The 23,534-nt window shown below is 47.6% G+C and overlaps 1 protein-coding gene across 2 annotated transcripts in view; it reads left to right on the top strand.

Annotated features, from left to right (window-relative positions):
* LOC144097492 (beta-hexosaminidase subunit beta-like) overlaps nucleotides 1-23,534 on the top strand; it is a 55,877-nt gene that overhangs the window by 32,169 nt on the left and 174 nt on the right. Inside the window, exons 9-14 of one of the 2 annotated variants that reach the window (XM_077630203.1) lie at nucleotides 44-185; nucleotides 6,061-6,253; nucleotides 10,484-10,640; nucleotides 14,107-14,284; nucleotides 16,168-16,258; nucleotides 16,922-17,026. In XM_077630203.1, the coding sequence (XP_077486329.1) occupies nucleotides 44-185; nucleotides 6,061-6,253; nucleotides 10,484-10,640; nucleotides 14,107-14,284; nucleotides 16,168-16,258; nucleotides 16,922-17,026 (866 nt within the window). Of the gene's footprint in view, nucleotides 1-43; nucleotides 186-6,060; nucleotides 6,254-10,483; nucleotides 10,641-14,106; nucleotides 14,285-16,167; nucleotides 16,259-16,921; nucleotides 17,027-23,534 lie in introns of those variants that run through there. The other variant, XM_077630204.1, reaches the window with a different exon arrangement.

Here is a 23,534-nt window from a genome sequence, read left to right on the forward strand (position 1 = left end):
CTGCTTGTTGAGAATACGCTCGACCATGTCTCTTTGCCCCAAGGTGGGCGCGTACTCTAAGCGCCACGTGTACTCCGAAGAGGACGTGCGCGGCGTGGTGGAGTACGCCCGGCTGCGAGGCATACGCGTCATCCCCGAGATCGACACTCCTGGACACACGCACGCGCTGGGCCGAGCCTTTCCAGGTGGGTCCTTGAAGCCCGTCCCCCTCTGCTACTGTGCGGGAAGGCCTCGTACTCCAACGCAGGAGGACCCTCAGAACGACCACAGGAAGAGCCGCCATTTGAGTATCTTGAGCAAACTCGGGCTGTATACTCCGTTTCATACAAGCAGGCAACGCTGCGGAGGCTGTGGAAGTAGTGCGTCCGCAAAACCGTATTATTCAGCCGCGTATCGTTCGTTCTTCTCGAAACTCCGGACGGAAACAAAGACCTGTATAAGCTTTGAAAATCGCGGTCGATAAGGCGAAGAGTTCAGTGTTTGGGCCCAGCGGCTATAATCTGCATTGAGTGTGAACTATGTTTTGGGCGTGGATTTAATAGGAGCAATTCTTCCTACCAACAGCGTATCGAACTTTTCACGCAATTCTTGCTCCTCGAAACCTCGATGAGTAGCAGGGCGAAAATGTGCCAGGATGCAAAACGAATCTGAGGTGGTGCTAGTCACGGTTGGTCGCCCCGTAATATTGCAACGGGTAGTCTTGGTGACGACGAGGTGAACGAAGTGTCTCTGAGGTGCGCGTGTTCTGCGCTCTGTGCGGGCCCTGTGATCTGAGCCTGTGTGCTGTTCTCGGGGCGTTCTTGCGTCGTTCCCGCCTTGGACCACGTAACAATATGCTTGCGTTCACCTTGATTGTCTGACGAATAACTTTTGGACCTGGACTTAGTTTGCTCAAACAGACGCGCTAGCTTTGGAAGCGTTGGTGCTACGTATGAAATAGAGTATATGCGCAATACTTTGGTTGGACAATGTCGATAGTATCCGTAAACGCGTCACTCTCCAGCACGAACGAATAAATCGTCCGTAGTTGACAACGTTTGTTTGTCCAAGATATGTGTTACAGTGGCGACAGCCATCCCTTAGCGTAAAGCTTCTAATGTGCCTTCCGTGTGCAGGAAGATGCGAGAAACAAAATGTAGGCGTTTTTTAATGGTTTTTCAGCGTTCGAAGCCGCCAAAGGCTGCGCCTCCCTTTGCTGTCGAAAACCGAACATGACCAGAAAGTATTTAATCTCTTTTTAAGGCGTCAAAAGACAACAATTATGAAAATTCGGAGTAGATGCTTAAGCTCTGCCTTAAGGGTATGACTCGATAGCTTTAGTGGTCAACGACCATATATGCGGAATTCGTCATTCTTGACTTCACCTTCATACATCTCTGGGAGTCCTCATACCACTCCTAGTGCTGCGGTTAAGCGATGGCCTTGCGATGGCAGGTGCTTCCATCGGTGGGGCTTGAGCGACCCAAGTTGCTCCTCCTTGGCAACTCCTCGTGACCAGTCATTAATTTAACTGTCACCTGCCACGGCGGTGCTTTCTAAACATCCAGTGGCATGTTCTGATGACGCCATAAGGTCACCTGACCTAGGATGATTCTCGGGGGATCTTTCGCTCGCAACACGAAGGTTGGATTTCTGCACAACGGAAGCCATAACGCTTTCGCGTTAATAAAGTTCTGTGCTGCACAGATGTGCTGACGTAGCAAGATTCTAATGATAAATATTCTTATTATACTATTTCGCTCGCAACCGCATGCATCATTTGTTAAGACACGACACTGTACGCGTCGAAGGACGTGTCACACTGACATTGAGGCTGCACAATATTTTAGCGCGGTAGCCTTTAGGAGCTCGTGATGCAGAAACTCCGTCGTCGCTGTCATTGAACATGAGCGAAAAATACTCGAGAAGTTCGCATAGAAGCTAGCTAGAAGGACAGTTAGCCATCTATCCAAGGTAACCTTCTGCCGTCATCAGAACCTGCCCACTAGATAGTGAGAAAGCTGCGCACCGTGGTAGGTTGGAATTAAATTTATGATTAGTTGAAAGAGGTTACTCGGGAAGAGTCATCTGGCTCGTACAAAGCCCACCTGTGGCAGCATCTGCCATTGCAGGGCACTGGAACATCGCTTAACCCTGCATCACCGAGTTTCATCAAACCGTAATCACAACTTGATCCTGACGAACAGTTCTAGAGGACCCCTACCGTTATACTATACCCTTTGCCAAAACTGCCGTCCCAAGTTTAATGAAACCATTTTTAGCCAAGGCTGAGGACAGGACCGAGAGAGCAATAATTGAGGCCTTTTTCATTGATCAACGACAAGTGTCTGAGCACGCCTTCTATTTACCTTTCCAAAAATGAACTATTTTTTTTACGGTCACATGTAGCTTCTTAACCTCTGCGAGTGCTGGTAATTTTAGTTTGGTTTTGGAATTTTAATGTGCTTTTTATCTCGTTTTGCCGCCGTTTATGCAGTTTTTATTCTCTTCTCACCTGTTTCTTTTCATTGTCTTTTTTCATGATCCTCTCTTTTTTTCACGTTGTTATGCATATTTTTCAACCCATCTGAATGCGGATTAATAATAATAATAATAATTGGTTTTCTGGGGAAAGGAAATGGCGCAGTATCTGTCTCATATATCTTTGGACACCTGAACCGCGCCGTAAGGGAAGGGATAAAGGAGGGAGTGAAAGAAGAAAGGAAGAATAGGTGCCGTAGTGGAGGGCTCCGGAATAATTTCGACCACCTGGGGATCTTTAACGTGCACTGACATCGCACAGCACACGGGCGCCTCAGCGTTTTTCCTCCATAAAAACGCAGCCGCCGCGGTCGGGTTCGAACCCGGGAACTCCGGATCAGTAGTCGAGCGCCCTAACCACTGAGCCACCGCGGCGGGGCTGCGGATTTTACCAAGTTTCTTTTTCAACCTCGGTACGCGTTCATAAGATCAACTACTTGAATTTTTAGTTTTGCTTAGACATGCCCTTTTGTGCTTGTGGTTTATTTTGGTTCACGCCGTCTCATGCGGCCCTCATGTGGGTACCAGCGGATATATAAGCGCGCCTGGCTTCATTTGTCGGTTATTGAAGTTGGAAGTTTATGTCCGCGCATTTCTCCTAAGTTAAACGATGGCTGCTTAGTCAACAGCAATGACTAAATCATAGCGATGGATCCACAGCGCCGATATGAACGGTGGTCGCCGAGAAAGCGACCACAGGTAGCGGATTGCCGTCACATATTTGCGGGTCTCGCTGCACTCTTTGCAATTTTGAAGGTCACGAGCACAAAACCACCGCAGCTATCGCAGCACCGAAATCACTGACACGTGAAGGAACACGGTGCGAAAGTGACCGTGATCGGCGCCACAAAGCAGTCAACAGCCGCGGTGGCTCAGTGGTTATAAGGCGCTCGCCTACTGATCCGGAGTTCCCGGGTTCGAACCCGACCGCGGCGGCTGCGTTTTTATGGAGGAAAAACGCTGAGGCGCCCGTGTGCTGTGCGATGTCAGTGCACGTTAAAGATCCCCAGCTGGTCGAAATAATTCCAGAGACCTCCACTACGGCACTTTCTTCCTTTCTTCTTTCACTCCCTCCTTTATCCCTTCTCTGACGGCGTTGTTCAGGTGTCCGCCGATATGTGAAACAAAGACTGCGCCATTTCCGTTCCCCCAAAACAAAAAAAGCCCGAAAAAACGCCGCTGATCGAGCTCACGAAACGCGCATAGGATGCGCTGGGGTTACAACGGCCGAGCGGGTCTGCAATTCAAAAGCGATAGAGAGAGAAATGAATCTTTTCTCCTCTCACAACCTTCTTGCGGCCCGTTTTTTTTTTTCTTGACTACAGACACTAGTGTCATTTCCTCCTTTAGTTACGTTCATGGCGGGCGGGGGCGCAGTCCCGGCTGCGAGGGAGGTTTCTCCGATTAGCCGGGGCGGAAGTTTCTCACTCTTTCCTCCCTTTCGTTACTGCACTAACGTCGCTATTGCGGAGTGAAAACTATATTCCTATATTCATACGTAATGCTGGCTAAAGTGACAGGTAAGGAATTCTATTCGTGTATTGACAATACTAACGAGAATATTGAGATTACTTGGTGCCTACGAAAATCGCGGACACTTTATGCGCGTGATCTTTGTGGCTGAATAATTGTTTTTTAGGGAAAGGAAATGGAGCAATATTTGTCTCATATGTCATTGGACACCTGAACCGCGCCGTAAGGGAAGGGATATAGGAGGGAGTGAAAAAAGAAAGGAAGAGAGAGGGGCCGTATTGGAGTGCTCCGGATTAATTTCGACCACCTGGGGATATTTAACGTGCACTGACATCGCTCGGCGCACGGGCGCCTTAGCGTTTTGCCTCCATAAAAACGCAGCCGCCGCGGTCAGGTTCGAACGCGGGAATTACGGATCAGTAGCCGAGCGCCCTCAGCACTGAGCAACCGCGGCGGGTACCTTCCTTGCGGCTGGAAATGTGATGTTCTGGGTAGATATCAGATTAGGCGAACAATAAATCAGCATAGTATATTGAATGAAGCAATGATAAGCAGAATGATTTCCGTCGTCCGCTCAGGTAAAAGATAAGAGATATTTTGAGTTACAATAACGCTGAATAGCGTAGTAGGAACGAGAAAGAGCAGCCTTGTTTTGAATTTGCTCAAAGCATGCTGAGATATTAGCGTGGTGTAGGTGCCGTTTCACTGAAGCGTATTCTAGCGTGGCTGCTAACTGACGTTTAAGTATGTAGGCTGGTGTCAGCGTGTAGCGAGGCTTAATAAGGGCTAGTTTCTTGAGCATCTTTTTAGCAATGTTTTGCACGTGACTGTGCCAAGTGAAGTCAAAAAGAAACACGCCCAACCAGTTTGAAACCCTATGAATAGCACAGTTGTTTATGATACGCATGTTATATGGAAATTTGTAAAGCGTATAAAATCTTGATTGTTCTGTCTTGCTAACGTTTGTTTTTATGCGCCACGCCTGACACCATGCAGTTAAATTGTTTTACTCATGTGTACTAACGTTTCATTGTGTAACGTTTTTCTTCACTGATTACTTGTGTCTTCCTTGCTATTCTTCGCAGTGCTAAGCACCATTCCCAGAGTATCCGCCTGGTCGCAGCCGAATTATCACTGGGTTGAGGCAGCAGCGTTCCCATTTCTTGATTTAGGAGAGGTAGTTACACGTGCTGTAATTCGTGACGGCACCATGGAAGGAGTGCCACGGGACGCTACATAGGAAGCGGGCCAATGCCACATGTGGCAGTTGCCAAGTGGCACCTTCTTATATAGGTTGGCAGTTGGCAGCCCAACAATTCTGGACGAAAGCATATTTGAGCGGAAAACCGTTAATGAGCGCAATTTTTACGTATAATGTAAGATTTCACTATAACAATCCATATATCTTCAGATCACCCGACGGCAGTCTAGTATTTTTTTTCTATTAACGTTTTTGCTATCGTCAAAAGCGTTCCCCCATTGGTTTTTTATGGCGGTGTTACCCGCTCGATGTGATCGATGCAAAACACCTTCCAAGAAAGATTTTGCCACATATTGGAAGAATAGACCATTACAATCAATATTTCCATAACAGTGCCTTACGATTTTCCAGTTTTCAAAGTTTTTGTTCCAGAATGTTGGACATGATATTTTCTACCACTCTTGCCTTGTCTTCTTTGTAACCACTAAAAAACCCTACTCTAGCCTCCACAAAATCACATTGCCTTTTGGAGCGGTGCGGGTGTTTATGCCCGCGAGTGGATTGCGCTATGTTCTGCTTTGTTATCCCGAAGCGTTTCGGGGCCTAGTAGGTGCTCTTCCTCTGACCTCCCATCGTCCATGTTTGTTTTTGCTTTTCGATTTATTGAGCTTGTCCAACGGCCGTAGTAAAGAAATTTTAAAGGCGATATATTCGCATAGCGGCATTTTAACCGGCCCTCACTCAAAGAAAGAAGCGGTGAAACGCCATGGTTTCTATGCAGCGAGAAACGGACAACGCAAATAATGGGCATTTAAATGCCTAATGCGCCACCAGATAAAGATTCGCTTTCCGTCCATCTGACGCAGACGCGCTGACGCCCTGCTACGGCAACGGAAGCCGGGGCACCGCTAGCCTCGGCCAGCATGGGGCCTTCGAGATGCTCGACCCGACGAAGAACCTCACCTACAGCCTGGTGCAGAGCCTCATTTCGCAGGTGGCAAAAGTGTTCAAGGACCCATACGTGCACCTCGGCATGGACGAAGTTTACTACGATTGCTGGTACGACCGGGAAAACATGATGTTTATTACGCTCTTGCATAAAAATTGAGAGTGAAATGGCAGTAGTGTCATCAGCATAAGAACATTTACGTACGTTGTGCGAAAAATGTCTCCCATATATTTTCATTTAGCGAAGAGCTACGCCTTGTGCAATCAACATACCAGAACAAATTCTCCAAATCATTTCCAGGTCCAACTCTCCATGGTCAGTGCCTGCTATTTCGTTTTTTTCTACTATGGGAAACTAGTAAATGCCCTCTGCAAGCCCAATCTCGCTTCTGGATGTGTGCTAGGTTGTGATTAATTGAAAATTCTCTTCAATCCACAACTTTCTCTAACTTACTTTTAACGCTATACACCTCATTTCCTTTCCAAGTGGTCTCTGTGCTATCCTCAATTTTATTCAAGTGGTTCCGTAAGCCGGTGTTAGTCTTTCCTTAGATAGTTCAGGAGGTACTAAACATGGTTGCTTAGCTGTCGGATCTACATTGAGTGGCGAAGTATTTTTCTTTCGGAATCACAAAGCCGGAAATGCTGCGCTGCGATCCTTAAAGAATATGCGACGATGAGTGTGTGATGCAAGCCACTTCTGTGAAGGCCATGCTGGAATATGAACATCTGAAATAGGGTCTGCTTCAGCTCCGTTAGTGTTCTCAGTCAGTCTACATATATTAAAGGCAATACGGAGGTTGTTGAGCTTTCTGTGGCATTGAACCTTCTCGCTGAAGTTTTTTCAATTTATTTTCGAGTAGCAAAAGTCGATGGACAAATGAGAAAAAACCGAGGCCTTCATTCCTTGCATCTTTGGTGAGAAGAACAGGACGTGGGAACCAGTTATACTAAATCGACTTTTACGCTTGTTACGAACAAAAAAAAGTGTGCTCCTATTTTTCTATAAAATTGGAAGTAACAAATTAAGAAATGTGCATACTGTCAAGCATTTAGGAGTCACAATAATGCATAATAAAATATCGATAATGTGGGCTAGACTGCTTTTCTAAAACAGTATTTCCTGATGAAAAGGTTAGATTATGTAACAAACTATACTAAGTAATTTGCCTGCAGGATATTCACACGAATATCTCTAGAGTACGCTCGAGTTACCTGCAGTCCCCACCAATAAATTTTAAAAGACAAGCTAGAGAGGACTGAAAGGATGTCTGCTCTTTTTAATTCTTCAATGTGAAAAAAAGTGGACTCGGTTACGGCAAATGTGGACTTGATTTATTAGAAGCCCGTAGGGACAATGTCACACTAAAGCTTTTTGTTTTTCAGATACTTCAATGACAATTAATATGAGGTACATTCAAAGAGAACTTCGAGCTAGGGTTAACAGTGTTGTAACGGAGGCTTAGGTCTGCGCTTAGGTGGCGGTGAAACCCCGGCGGCGAAACACAGTCACCAGGGTCTTGGTCAGCAAGGTCAGCAAGCTCTCGCTCTGAGCGACGGCAGTGCCGTAGGCAAATGCCCTTCTTCTTCACAATGGCCCCGGGGAGAAAAGGAGCCATCCTGGCGACTCATGGTGCCGACAACACAACCTGGTAGTAGCACGGCTTGGGTCGTTGAACATGCACAGTGTCGCAGCCACGTCGGCGGATATCGGAAGACGGTGTGAGGGGCTCAGTAATGTAGTTGACTGAGGATATGCGCTCAAGGAAGTGGTAGGGGCAATGGGTTTCCGAAAGAAGCTTCTTGGAAAGGCCGGGAGCACTGGAGGGGGCCACAGCCAGACGAGTAAACTGAGTGGGTAAGCCGTGTCAAGCTGTCCTTCTTCATGGCGGTGTTTTTGATGCCCCTGAGTGTCTGTCGTGAGCGACCGTGCCATCTTGCGGCAGTCTTCAGCGTGCTTGGCAGCTTCAGAAAAAGTATTACACTCTAATGTGGCCGGGCGGCAGGGAAGAGCTATGTCGATGGGAGCGGCTGGATTCCGGCAGTAAAGCCAATAAAATAGTGAAAAACCAATTTCAGATTGGGTAGCAGTATTGTAGGCGTACACAATATAGCGCAGAATGAGGTCACAGTTTGTGTGGTTCATGGATGATACTATACCCGGCGAGTAGAGCTTGAACGATGTCGAAGGGGAAGACGCGTCCTCTGTCATTGAGGAGTTGACGAGTAGCACCATGGCGAAGTGTGAAACGCTGCAAAATGAAAGACGTGACATCACGAGCTGTAGTAGCCGGGAGTGCGGTGGTTTCGGAATACCTGGCCAGGTGATAAATGACAACAATGACTCAGCGGTGGCCAGCAGCGATGTACGGCAAGGGGCCGTATAAATTGATTCCAACCCGGTCGTAGGGGCGAGGCGAACACTTTATAGTGGCTGCAACTCGCCAGCAGCATGATAAGGCAGTTGCTTACTGCGTTGGCAGACCGGGAAAGAGCGGACGCTGCTTGAGGATGAAGTTATACATGCCACATCAGTAGTACCAGAGACGGATGCGAGTGCACGTCTTGAAGACTCCCGCGTGGCTGCATTGTGGATCAGCGTGGGAACTGGTGCAGATTTGGACCGTAGATGTCGGAAAATGACGTGAAGACATTTCCGTCCATCAGAGTTGTAGTTACGCCGATAAAGCAGATTGGAACCGTAGATAGGGAGCAAAGAAAGTCGAGAAAAGAGAAACTCCGCTGATATTTACGCTGCTCGGAAGGCATGTCGCAGGTAGTGAGGGAAGGCGCAGCGGATTCGAGGGCGGAGAGGCTGACAATCTCTGGCGGTAGCGGGGAGCGGGACAGGGCATCAGCATCCTGATGCTTGCGGCGCGGCCGGTAGACGACGCGTATGCGATATTCTTGTAGACGGAGAGCCCATCGAGCCAGGCGGCTGGAGGGATCTTTTAACGAAGAAAGCCAACAGAGGGCATGGGGGTCCGTGACCACATCAAAAGGACATCAAAATGACAGCCATGGAAATAAGGGCGAAACTTGCCAAGGGCCCAGGCAATGGCCACGCACTCTTTGTCTGTTACGGAGTCGTTGGATTCTGCTTTCGTGAGAGTGCGGCTGGCGCAAGCAACCTCATATTCCTTGCACCCAGGCTTGCGCTGGGCGAGCACAGCCCTGAGGCCAATGCCACTGGAGTCCGTGTGTACTTCGGTTGGTGTTTGCGGGCGCAAGATGGGAGAAGCGAGAATTTACTTGCAACTTCCTCACGCTCTGCCAATAGCGCCGAGTGGTCGGGTGCAGCCGAGAGGCCGCCAAGAGACTCGGCAGGCGTGGCGTGCTGGCGAGTGAGAAGCCTCTGCTTGCGGAGCTCGTCGTAGCTCTGGCAGAGTCTGAAAACTTCGGCCACAGTGCGGAGATCTGCGACAGCAGCATCTGAAAGGCGTCATCCTCGATACCTTTCAGAATATCCTTGATCTGGTCAGCCCTGGACGTCTGGGCGTTGACGGGCGAGCACAGGTTGGCCACATCTTAAATGCAACTTGGAAGGTTTCACCCAACTGCTGGGAACGCTCACTCAAGCGGTGTTTGCCGTGCACCTTGCGCACAGAAGTGCGTCCGAACAGTTCGGTGAGGTTCGTCTTGAAAGCTGCCCACGTGGAGAAGCCGGCTTCGTGGTTTCGAAACCACAGGTCGGCAACGCTGGTAAAATAAAATGTGACGTTGTTAAATTGGTGGTGTAATCCCATTTGTTGTACGTGCTCACCCGCTCGTATGATGTGAGCCAGTCTTCTGCGTCATGTTTGTCAGTCCCGCTGGAGAGGGTGGGACCCCGCTGCTGGAGAGAGCAGCAACAGCGTACTGCAAAGCGTACCTGCACGGCTTGGTGGCTGACCTCTTCGGGCATACCGGGGGTCCGTTTCGTGCGACTACGGAGTTCCATGGCGGTACGAGGATGGGAAAACCATCCTCCACCAAATGTAACGGAGGCATAGGTCAGAGCTTGGGCGGCACCGAAACGGCGGCGGCGAAACAGTCAGCAGGGTTAGCAGGCTCTCGCTCTGAGCGATGACACTACAACTAGGCTAATGCCCTTCGGCATCTTCTCAGTGTCAAGAAATTATTGTAAAAGTAACGTAGTACCAGTAATATTTGTGCTGAAGAAACAACAGTTGCCGGCGCTTAAGAACTAAATTTCAGACTTAATCGTAACCTACGTGGTCAAAGGTTTTAAGAGAACCGCTTGTCTGAGCATCGGGTCGTAGCCAGGGTCTAGGCTGAAAAGTCACGAAGGACCAGCGTTTGAGCTGCATCCGTTTAGCCAGCGTGCACTGATGCTCGCAGGAGGTCTAGTCCTCAGATCCGGAAGTTCCAGTCGCAGCGCAACCTGAGGTCCACGAACGAGGTCGAGCAACACTACGTGGAACGCACGCTCGACAACATAGTCCGGTCTGGCCTGAAGGTGGTAATCTGGCAGGACCCCATCGAAAACAACGTGGAGGTGGGCACACTTGGTTTTTAGAGCGCTAGCACTTATAGTTGTCATTCCCGCATCCAGCCGTTGTGTGTGTGTGTCTCTGTCTGCCTGTTTGTCTGAAGCCGGTTTGGAGGCAGGCTGCTCACCAGCGCACCAAGACAGGCGGCAGCTCAATTGTGAGAGGCTGCTCTGGAAGAGCAACCTGAATCGCAACCCAACCCAAGCAACCAGGTTCCACCGATGGGAGCACCTGTTGTAGAAGGGCAGTGGAGCATCATCATTGAAAAATAGACATTTTGACAGATTTGCCTGTTGCGCACAAGCCCACAAACACTGTTGCGCTTTGCCTACCTGTTCCCAAAGACCGGCCGCCGAGAGAAAGAGCCCAAGGCATTGTCTACCAAATTCCATGCGCCGACTGCGACGCAAGCTACATCGGCGAAACCAAAAATTTCAAAGAAAGAATTCGGCAACATAAAAACGACGTCCGCAAATTCGCAACAGAGCGCGATCCAGTAGCCTAACTTTCTGAGGACTCCGACCATAGAATCAACTTCGAAGAAACCCGCATCCTCGGAACCGAAACAAATTACCACAAAAGGCTCCTTCTGGAATCCTCGCACATCCAAACCACCCCGTACAACATCAACCGCACAAAAGAAAACCTGCCCCCAGTATATGCCCAGGGACTTCGCTCTTCAACTCAACGAAAAAAAGTCGCCATTCACCACCTCCCTGCAGTGCAACAACGTGACTAACAGATTAAACCCCCCTCCACCTCCTCCGCGCTTTTCGCGTCACAGCTGCCGTTCCTTCGACCCCCTCCTTCCCTCCATACTTAAAAGGCGCTAGCTACTGCCCTCAGTCACCCCTGATGAAGGAGCCGAGTCGGCTTCTGAACATTGGGTTAAAATTAAAATTTTGGTTGCAGATGTGCATTTTATTATAAGCACCATTATTGACCGTTGCACCACTGCGCCAGAAGTGGTAGGAAGACTCCCAGGGATCTATGAATGTAGATTGTTACGTGTTTATGAGAGTTTAACGCCCCAAAGCGACTCAGGCTATGAGGGATGCCATAGTGAAGGGCTCCGGAATAATTTCGGCCACCTGGGGTTCTTTGATGTGCACTCACATCGCACAGTGCACGGCCCTCCGGAATTTCGCCTCCATCGAAATTTGACCGCCGCGGCCCGTGATCAAACCCGCGTCTTTCGGGTCAGCAGCCGAGCGCATAACCACTGAGCCACCGCGTCGAATGACCGATTCCGCATGTGTGAACATCAACCATTATCGCTATCATAACAACTGCAATCCATGAACACTAGATCTGAACTTCGGATCCGAACGGAAAACCGAATTGCTCGCGCACCGAATTCGCATTTGGTCTAACTACGCAAATCGACCATCATTTTTTATTGCGTGTAGGGTACAACACAAAGGTCGCACAACAATGAGCTCTGAACGATATTCTTACTGCGGGCACTTCTATTCACGTAAACACTCATCAGAGTTCATACCAGGATATTCGCGACCCTTTTCCGTGTTTAAGAACATCCGAAGTTATCTAAAAAGAATTTAAGCTACATACAAAGAACTGTCCTTAAAGTCTAGTATCTATTTACCATAACAATTAACACGTCTTCTCTGGCTTACCATAGTGCTCCTTTGTTTTCAGAAGTTCTGAATGTATACAAGCGAATTCACCAGCCACAAATTGTCAAATTCTCGCTAACTAATAAATATATAATTAGACGATGTTGTCTTGTCCGTGATAATGTGCACATAATGAGTAATTCGATGGCTATGCAATGAAATATACTATAATTCTCAGGAGTAAGCCAAGTTACTCCGTGCCGCATTGAAAATGCCGATAGTGATAGCTCTGTGGTTTCTTCCACAATTTTATTGCGAAGCAGCCTTAGCCATCGCGCAGATGCTTTTTAGGTGTTTTTTTTTTCAGAACTTTTGCACATCTAACATTACTTCGTGATGAGAATTCGTGCATATGCTTTTCGGAATAGCATTTTGCGCCATTTAAAACTGCTTCGTTTCTTGTGGCTCTAATTTTGTCATTGGCCTCAAGAGAATGTCGTTCGCTGTCTTCATTTTCTTATTAACCACAGCGGTGGCCAAGCGGTTTCAGCATCCGCCTCGCATGCGGGAGTTGTGGGATTTTATGCTTTGTGCCACTGGGTACGCATCTTTGATACAATGTGTACAAGCTTTTCACTGTCCTGGTGCTGGTCTTCTCTGGAATGAAATGCTTGGAAAACGAATCTTTCACTCCATCTTCCGTAAAGAAAAATACATTGTGCCATGGCAATCAGGGGCAGAAGGTTTCCTTTCCCCAATAAAATTCAGCGCCATCATTATCATTTTCTATTTGATATTGTTCACTTGTTTCCCGTTCGCAATACATTCCCTTTCTATTTCCACTGCGGGTTACGGCTCTGCAGCTTCTGGTGCTGCTTTGTTTTCCTTTAGGCGGCTTTCTTCAATATGTAAATACAAACGTGGGCTAGTTATGCATTATTCCTGTAGCTCTACACGGCTTGGAAATTTCCTACTCGCACTATTTCACCTCTCGTGCAATTCACAAGCATAACAATGATTCTGAATTTTCTCTCGCACGTTCAGTTTTTCCGCCCTATAATCTGGCGTTATATTTTGTCTGCTTCTCTTCGAGAGCTGTGCCTTTTTCCCGTCTTTCTCCCGAACCGTGATTTCGGCTAGCAGGCTTGGCCGTATACAGGCAGCCTCTTTTCCGCTACTTGCAGTCTATTCTGAAGTTTTTGTTTGTAGTTCTCTTCATCTAGGTTCAGAAAATGCGATGGTAGTGCGGCTTTTCTTACCCCTTATGCGTTTGTGTTTGGTGTTCCACACGGATGACCTTCTGCGGTCATAATCCACTATACACTCAAATCCTTCCTACGTATCGTACTTTTTAGTGAGAACTGGTGCCCCTGTAGTGCCGCTACGGCAAGGAAAAACGCAGAGCGTACGAAGCACACGTCAAGTGCAGCGTTCAACGGCGCAAACAAACATTACACTTTCCTAGCAGTTCGGGAATTTTTTCCTGGAAAATAAATATTCTCCAACAGTCAGCGCTGAATATGATGAACCAAACAGAAAATATTTATTCCAGAATTATCAGAATTGAGAAATTTTCTTCGCTCGTACTTCATAGTCCAAGCAAACTTCTCTTCAGTGTTAAACAGCCCAGACTAATCATTGCCCGCTGTGCAAGAAATGTAAAGCAGTGGTGGTTACGGGGATAGAACTAACATTAAACTGTACGAACTGATGTGTGTGCTACAAATGTGAAGCAGTGGTGGTCATAGGAACTCACGTTAGACTGTACTGATCTGTGGCCATTATGCGAGAATAGCGTGCTGCACACGCAGAACGAGACACTTCGCGATCAATATCCAGCATGCGAGCGCGCTTTGCTGCCGTGCCTCATTTGAGTTTCATTTCGCGTTCGCAGGCGTCGCCCAACGCCACAGTGGTGCAGGTGTGGAAGGCGGGTGGCTGGTCCGAGTTTGTGGCCTCCATAGCCCGCCGCGGGTACGAGATGGTTGTTTCCAGCTGCTGGTATCTCGATTATTATGAGAGCTTCAGGGACTGGAGGCACTACTACGCTTGCGATCCCAGGGACTTCTCTGGTGAGGCGGAACACTTCGTTAGCGTTAGGTCTCGTTTCCAGGCCGTGCTTGTTTACGAGCTCTTGGTAACTCAGCGGGTATCAACACTAACAAGTTAATCACTTGCTATCAACCTGATAACCACGTGCTCTTTCTGTTGTGAGAGCAGACAGTCGCATACTTTCCTTGCCTTCGCCCAAAATGCGCCGCTTGTCCGCAGAGGAAGTGGGATTTTATGGCTATCACTGGAAAAGGGGCTCGCCTGAAGGTAAACGTGGCACTTTCTTAGTAAATTGGGGGCAAAAAGCACGCTTTCTCTACCGTCCCAATTGTATGCTGCATTCACTGGACCTGATCACAAGGCAGGGCGACGGACAAGGATAGGAAGTGCACACAACTTGTCCGTCGTCCACCAGTGCTGCCTTTCTGAGAATTATAGACGTCCACCATATCGCCCAACAACATACCTTACATAACCTGATGAGCTTTCTCGTGTGTAATAGTGAAATGGCTGGGGGGGGGGGGGGAGGGCACGGCTTTCATGGTCACTGCTTAGTCGGGAATGAAGTGGAAAACTGTCCCAGTTCATTCAACGCCACTAAAAACACTTGGCAAGGTTTTTAGTGTCGGTGGACAGAGATGCGAAGATGCGAATTTCAACAATAACAACAAAAAGCAAGCACGTCTTCCTGGATCTCAACACATTACTGCAGCAGAGATATTCGGAATGGTATCATTATCAACATCCCTACACACCTATTTCCATTGCAGAACAATGGCCCCTGCCGTATATAACTCCGATTAAGGTGGGGTGAGACTGTTACATAAAAACCAAATCACCTTTTAAATTTTACAACCTTCGAATGGAGCACTTCTGCAGCTTTCAGAAAGTACAGTACACTTGGGTATTCGCGGCGTCAAAAATCCTTTCTTCAACCATATTCATGATCCCTTCGAACGGAAGGCTGGCATTTTTGAGAGACTTTATATTCATTTTTTTCAGAACAGCAGTTCCGGACTGTTATTATAACCTTCTTCTCAGAAACTATAAAGCGTCAGCAAACGAAATTTTCGAGGAATTTTAATGAATTCCTTTTTACATGAATGGAATCAGGAACAATAACATGAAAAAAGCAAAATTTTTTTTGTTCGCTGACAGCGCATGATTTCAGTTACTGCTTATGCGACATGATAGTTTCTACTTTTATAAAAAAATCTGACGCGTATATGCTTTAAGTTTTATACAAAAGGGGCATAAGTGAAAAACAATGAATAATACAAAACAAATATTTTATCTAATTACGAGCTTTAATGCGAGCGGCATCCAGTTAAAAGATCGCTAGCAAAATTAATATTAGCAGTTTTTATTACGACTACTGCATAGCGAAACATTGAGAGCCTTTTTCATAATTTCACCCCACCTTATTCCTCTCCTGTACCTCCTGCTACCATTGTACCCCCCCCCCCCTCCAAGTGGAGTGGTATAATAACGGGATTCTTTTCATTCGATGCTATTTCATTGTTCTCATTCGCCGACTCGCTTGTACCAGCGATAGAGTTCGTATGGCCGTTCCTCAGTGCTCAGTGTATGACGGAAGAGCAAGAAATCGAATATAATTATAATGACAATGAAATCCTCGTGTTACACCGCCCTGCATACGCAACTCACAAATGAAATATAAAAGGAAGTGGTTCCTTTCACGTCTGTGCCGCACTTAATAAATGGGCATATGACTGCAGCACATTTTTATGTATGGACAATAGCCTTCTTGTGGTGTAAGGCAACTAAATTTCTGCGGACAGAAGCCAAGTTTTTTATTTAAGCTAGTCGCGGTAACGTCCAATTATGCCGACAGAGTCGCAAAGTGGAGACTGCTGTGCTGATGGCGCGTCCTGGTCCGCAGGCACCCCGACGGACAAGCGTCTGGTGCTGGGCGGAGAGGCGTGCATGTGGGCGGAGTACATTGACCGGACTAATCTGCTTCCCAGCTTGTGGTGAGAGCGCTGTCGCCTGCTCTGCCGTTCTTTTTTTAACATAAAATGCTTGTAGCTACCATCTCCCGCAATCTCAATCCAACCTTACTGTAAAATCACCCTGCAGCTGGCGCCAGAAACAACGCCGAAATATCATTTTCAACGACTAACTCTGTCGCCTTACGTGATTGTATTCACTGGTTGTGAACAAAGTTGGTACTGCACACAGGAGCTTGCTAATTATTTGGCTGAAAGAAAGGCTGCAAGTGAAATCAATATATCGCAATAATTGCCGCTTTAACAACGTTTTTTGCGTCCAAGTTCACTAATGAAGAAAAGTATCATAAGGAAACTTCTTGTTGCTCTTGATTGTTCACGTGACAGCAGTTTCATAACTGTTTAAAATCGAAATCAACCAATTCTGCGGTATCAGCACCATCTGACACTTACACTAACCTGTTGCGAAGCGTATTGCATGGGGAACTGCTAGCGATAAAGCACCAGCAAAGGTTTGGAACCGTACTAAATACAAACCAGATGAATCGGCTGGAGCAGCTTCACTCGCCCTAGCACTAGAGTTTCAACTTTGTTCCACAGAGTGGGCAGTGGTGCCCCAATGTAACTTTCCGTACCGTAGCAGTTTGAGGCCATGCATACCGAGTTCTTTTTCACTTTGCTGCGCAGGCCGAGGGCGTCGGCTGTGGCGGAGCGCCTGTGGAGCAGCCGCGACTTGAGGAGCGCTGACCGGGCTGCCTGGAGGCTGAATGCGCACCGCTGTCGCATGCTCAGGTCAGTTGGCCGCAGCCGCATATTTCTCGCATTGTATGCCGACAGTGTTTGCATAGCGTACAAGTTTTTTATGCTGATGTCATTTATAAAGTGGTACCGCAGAATGTCAGAAATATGCTTGACGCAAGCATATAAGTCCATATTGGTGAAAAGTTCAGAGGAATCCCACAAGGTGTAATAGATTTGTAATAAGAGAGTAATTAATCATTTTGTTCAAGCAAGCGTAGCCGTACGGCTGCAATGGACAACTATACGGCTGTACACCTTTCCTTTGGCTACTCTTGGGTGGCTTGGAGTTAGCAAGTACTCCCTTAATACACACATTGAGACGCGTATCTGCACAAAACCAGAATAACTTTTGGCCGGTTGATCAGTGAACAATTTCAGTAACATTGAAAAGCAGACCTTGGGAGGTAATACAACGCTTACTAAGGCGATGTGGCGCGAGTGGTTGCGGAGCGGCAGTAAAATAAACAGACGTATGTGCCATAAAGAGCCCATCGTTTCCCTTTTTATATCTGCTCAAAAAGAGAATAGTAAACTTTCTCACTAGTACTGTACATTGCAATTAGTGGCCCATACAGAATGGTTAGTAATAGGCGCCATTTTTGTTATATTAAAACAAAAGAACTTTTGCAGCGCTATAGCACGAAAAATTTTGAATTCCTTGGCATGTTACAGTAGAACTGAGCTTTCCAAGAGTCCACCGAGCCACATTTGCGGATACTACATGTGACTTAGTGGTGTTTATGACTTGTGACCATCCTCCGCAGAACTCCGGCTTCAGAGGAACGCCGCTGCGTAGCCGCTGGATTATACGAAGACTCACAGTACTTGCGTGAACAGGCGTAATTCGTTCTAGGTCGCATAGATATAATGCAGCGATGGCGTAGAGGTAGAGCATCCACCTCACGTGCAAGAGGACCGGGGTTCGAATCCTGGTGCCGCGCAATTCTCCACCGGGTTTGAAAAAAAATATCCGCGTGTCGATGGAATTGCATAACCAGGCCTGGAGTGTGGCCTGATCTCGGTGACCAAAACCGACAACGCACTCTCTCACCAGAGCAGGATTTGGCCACCCTGGTGTAGTGGTTGGCCACAAACTTCTATGATCAAACCAGTTAACCCTCGGCCCTCAGTCACCAGCGGCTGCTGAGCAACTGACCACGGCGGCGCTCAGACCTGTGACGCAGCGGAGGGTGCTAAGAATCTATGGCTCCGGACAGGCCGCCATTGGAATCTGAACCTGGCAACGTTTAACGCTAGAACTTTGTCTAGTGAGGCTAGCCTAGAAGTGCTGTTCGAGGAACTAGCGGGAATTAAATGGGATGTGATAGGGCTTAGCGAAGTTAGGAGGACAGGTGAGGTACAAGCTGAAAGTGGTGCAGGCCTAGCACCCACATCCAGCCATGATGACCAGACCGTTGAAAGTTTCTATGAAGACGTAGAATCGGCAATGAATAAAGTCGCAGTACACTGTACTGATGGGCGACTTCAATGCGTTGGTGGGCAAGAAGCAGGCTGACGACCACGCGGTAGGTGACTATGGGATAGGCTCTAGAAATAGCAGGGGAGAGTTATTAGTCAAATTCGCGGATAGAAATAATTTCCGCAAACGAGAAAACAGGAAGTGGACCTGGAAGAGCCCCAATGATGAAAGTAAAAATGAAATCGACTTCATATTATGCGCCAAACCTGGCATCATTCAGGATGTGGCCGTCCTCGGAAAGGTGCGTTGTAGCGACCACAGAATGGTAAGGTCTAGAATTAGCTTAGACTTGAAGAGGGAACGGAAGAAGCTTGTGAAGAAGACCATTAACGAGTTAGCCGTAAGAGGGAAAGCACAGGAGTTTAGGATAGCGCTGCAAAACAGATATTCGGCCTTAACTGAGGAAGACGATCTTGATGTTCATTCAATGCACGATAATCTGACATCAATAATTACGGAGTGCTCAGTAGAAGTAGGCGGTAGGACAGTTCGAAAGGATACCGGGAAGCTATATCAGGTGACGAAAGATTTGATTAAGAAGCGCCAAAGCCTGAGGGCGTCTAACCCTACCGACAGAATAGGACTAACAGAGCTATCAAAGTTAATAAATAAGCGCAAGGTAGCCGACATAAGGAAGTTTAATATGGAGAGAATCGAGCATGCTCTAATGAACGGAGGTAGCCTAAAAGCAGTGAAGAGGAAACTAGGCATTGGTAAAAACCAGATTTATGCATTAAGAGACAAGCAGGCCAATGTTATTAGCAATATGGATAAGATAGTTAACGTAGCCGAAGAGTTCTACACAGACCTGTACAGTATCCAATGTAATCAGAGCGTTAATGAGAAAGAGAGCAGTGCACAGCAATGCGTCATCCCGCCAGTAACGAAAGACGAAGTAAAGCAAGCCTTAGAAGCAATGAAAAGGGGAAAAGCATCTGGGAGGATCAGGTAACAGCAGATATGTTGAAGGATGGAGGGGACATAATGCTAGAAAAACTATCCACCCTGTATACGCAATGCCTTATGACCTCGACTGTACCAGAAGCTTGGAAGAATGCAAACATTATCATTATTCATAAGAAGGGAGACGCCAAGGACTTGAAAAATTACAGGCCGATCAGCTTATTATCCGTTGCCTACAAAGTATTTACTAAGGTAATCGCTAATATAGTCAGGGCAACGTTAGACTTTAATCAACCAAATGATCAGGCAGGCTTTTGTAAAGGATATTCCACAATAGATCATATTCACACTATCAATCAGGTGATAGAGAAATGCGCAGAATATAACCAACCTCTATATATAGCTTTCATTGATTATGAGAAAGCATTCGACTCGGTGGCAACCTCAGCAGTCATACAGGCATTGCGTAATCAGGAGGTAGAAGAGCTTTATGTCAAAATAAGGAAGGGCGTCAGGCAAGGAGACACGATCTCGCCAACGGTGTTCACCGCATGTTTACAGGAGGTATTTCGAGGCCTAAATTGGGAACAGTTGGGAATAAGAATAAATGGAGAATACCTAAATAATCTGCGATTCGCTGATGACATTGCTTTGCTGAGTCACTCAGGAGGTGAACTGCAAATCATGATCAATGAGTTAGACAGGCAGAGCAGATCGATGGGTCTAAAAATTAACATGCAGAAAACCAAGGTAATGTTCAACAGCCTAGCAAGGCAACAGCAGTTCACAATTGGCAGCGAGAGCCTAGAAGTTGTGACGGAATACGTCTACTTACGGCAGGTAGTGACAGCTGATCCGGATCATGAGAGGGAGATAACTAGAAGGATAAGAATGGGGTGGAGCGCATATGGAAAATTCTCGCAGATCATCAGTGGCAGTTTACCAGTTTCCCTCAAGAGGAAAGCGTACAACAGCTTAATCTTACCGGTACTCACCTACGAGGCAGAAACGTGGAGGACAACGAAAAGAGCTCAGCCTAAGTTAAGGACAACGCAGCGAGCCATGGAAAGAAAAATGATAGGTGTAACGTTAAGAGACCGGAAGCGGGCAGAGTGGGTGAGGGAACAAACACGTGTTAATGACATCCTAGTCGAAATCAAGAGAAAGAAATGGGCTTGGGCAGGGCACGTAATGCGAAGGCAAGATAACCGCTGGTCCTTAAGGGTAACGGAGTGTATTCCAAAAGAAAGTAAGCGTAGCAGGGGGCAACAGAAGGTTAGGTGGGCGGATGAGATTAAGAAGTTTGCAGGCAAAGGGCGGATGCAGCTGGCAAAGGATAGGGTTAATTGGAGAGACATGGGAGAGGCCTTTGCCCTGCAGTGGGTGTAGTAAGGCTGATGATAATGATGAGATATAATTATGAGAATGATTCTTGAAACTTATGAAGAGTTTGATAACTGAAAATGAAACTGCGCGCGGAGCGCTTTTGCTATTACAAGTAAATCAATGGTGTAATTAGGATGACACTAGATTTACTAAGCAAATCTAATGTAGCTGCTGGCCAGAAAGACGTGGGTTTGATCCCGGCAGCGGCGCTCGCATTTCGATGGAGGCGAAATGCCAGAGGCCCATGTACTGTGCGACGTCATTGCACGATAAAGAGCTGTTTGAACGGAGAGCGTGGCATTGAGACAACACACAGGAAAGGTTGAGACAGGACGGGCCCTGTTTTTTGTTCTCAATGCTACGTCATCCGTTCAAACGGTATGTCAGACCAACTGGCCCCTAAGTGCACTTTGTAGGCTTTAAAGAAGCCCAGGTGCTCGGCATTATCGCAAGCCCTCCACTACGTCTTCCCTCATAGCCTGAGTTGCTTCGGGATCATGAACCGACTCAAACCAAATCTAGTGTAAATTTTCATCGGCGAGCGCGTTCAGCACCAGTGTCGTGGCTTCCTTATATCCTAGTTAGTTATACCCGAGCTATGAACAAGAAAGTTCATTATATCCAAGGTGGTATACTAAAGTTCGTTATATCCGGGATAGTATACTAAATTCGTTCGTAGCCCCGGTGGGCAGGTTACCACATGGCCACCATGGGTGGTGGGCCAACAGCTACTGTCTATTGACGGACCTCGCTCGCCATTACCGCTTGCTGATATCATCGCAATGCTAACTGAAATCACTCAGGCACGGTACCAACGCTGGCAGCGTCACGAATTGTGAGGAGGACGCTTGCTGCGCATCTAATAGTGATTTGCAGAAACATGAACTTTCGTCAGAGCAGTGTTTTACTGTGCAGTGAAGACTTCGCAAGAGGCCTAAAATTATTAAAAGTGTTACGGTGTCACATTCGTACTTATCTCTTTTTCCCTCAACCTGTACTTTTTACGGATTTCCTAGCAGCCACTACTCAGGCCAATTCTCGCAATCACGTTTAAAAACCTTAGATCCAGATCTGAAGCTTCGGCTTTTATCCGGCCTACCACGACGTGAAGCAACTTTGTTGTGTCGCCTGTGGCTTCGTGTAGCTTTCACCAAGCACCACTCCTTCTTAATACGTAAGGCTGACAGCCCTGCATGTGCCATGTGCGGGTGTGATGAGACAATAGCCCACATTCTTTGCGAATGCCCTGCCTACAGCGCTGAAAGACAGTTTCTCTGCCGTGCACTGGAGCATCTCGACCTGCGCCCACTGACGGAAACGAAGATTGTCGGCCACTGGCCGTCGTCGGCGGTAAAGGCCTCCAAAGCACTGCTCCGCTTTTTGAAGACTTGTGGCCTGCACGATAGGCTGTGAGTTTACTGAACGCTGTGACTTTACATAGTGACTTTAATTTCCTGCAACTGTCTTTTCTCCTTCATCTTTTTATCCCCTGACCACTTTCCTTCCATGCAGGGTAGCAAACCAGCTATTCGTCTGGTTAACCTCCCTGCCTTTCCTCTCCCTCCTCCTCCTAGTAGCTGTGCTTCTTCTGACGCAGGTGTTTTTTTCTATATTCACGCTTTGCTCCTTAATTTAATTAGTTCATTTGGTTTTTGGGGAAAGGAATTGGCACAGTATCTGTCTCATATATCGGTGGACTGCTGAACTGCGCCGCAAGGAAGGAGTTAAAGAAAACAGGAAGTAAGAGGTGCCGTAGTGGAGGGCTCAGAATAATTTCCACCACCTGATGATCTTTAACGTGCACTGACATCACAAAGCACACGGGTGCCTCAGCGTTTTGCCTCCAGAAAAACGCAGCTGCCGTGGTCGAGTTCGAACCTAGGAACTCTGGATCAGTAGCCGAGCGCTCTAACCACTGAGCCACCACGGCGGGTCGCTTTACTCCTTTTTTTTTATTGATTTTTGGGGAAAGGAAATGGCGCAGTATGTGTCTCATATATCATTGGACACCTGAACCGCGCCGTAAGAGAAGGGATAAAGGAGAGAGTGAAAGAAGAAAGGAAGAAAGAGGTGCCGTAGTGGAGGGCTCCGGAATAATTTCGACCACCTGGGGATCTTTAACGTGCACTGACATCGCACAGCACACGGGCGCCTTGGCGTTTTTCCTCCATAAAAACGCAGCCGCCGTGGTCGGGTTCGGACCCGGGAACTCCGGATCAGTAGTCGAGCGCCCTAACCACTGTGCCACCGCGGCGGGTACTTTACTCCTTCCAAAATTTGTATTCATACATACGTATGTGTTCGTGTGTAATATAGGCCCGATGAAGTAGTTTACGTTCCTTCCGGCGGCCTATTAGGGCTGAGCGCATCTTCTGGCTGCACATCGGGCTGTTTTAAAAGCGGAATATGTCTATAACGTGTTGCGGCAGCCCAGCTGACGAAGACGACGGCGCGCCCCAGCACGCTTGGTTGGCTCACGCAGCGCGGACTCTGACAGCCAAGCGATTGGATGTCTGATCGGATTGTGGTTTCTGATGTTCAGTGGCGACATCCGATCGCGTAACTGTCCGAGTCCGCACTGCGCGAGCCAACCAAGAGTGCTGGGGCGTGCCGTCGTCTCCGTCAGCCGGGCTGCCGCAGCATGCTCAAAGTCCACAAACGCGGAACTCTTTTTCATGAGATAAAAAAAATGGCCGCGTAGTAACGTATCTGTTGCTTCACCTGAACTTT

The sequence above is a fragment of the Amblyomma americanum genome, chromosome 7 (assembly GCF_052857255.1).
Source record: "Amblyomma americanum isolate KBUSLIRL-KWMA chromosome 7, ASM5285725v1, whole genome shotgun sequence".
Taxonomy (NCBI): Eukaryota; Metazoa; Arthropoda; class Arachnida; order Ixodida; family Ixodidae; genus Amblyomma; species Amblyomma americanum.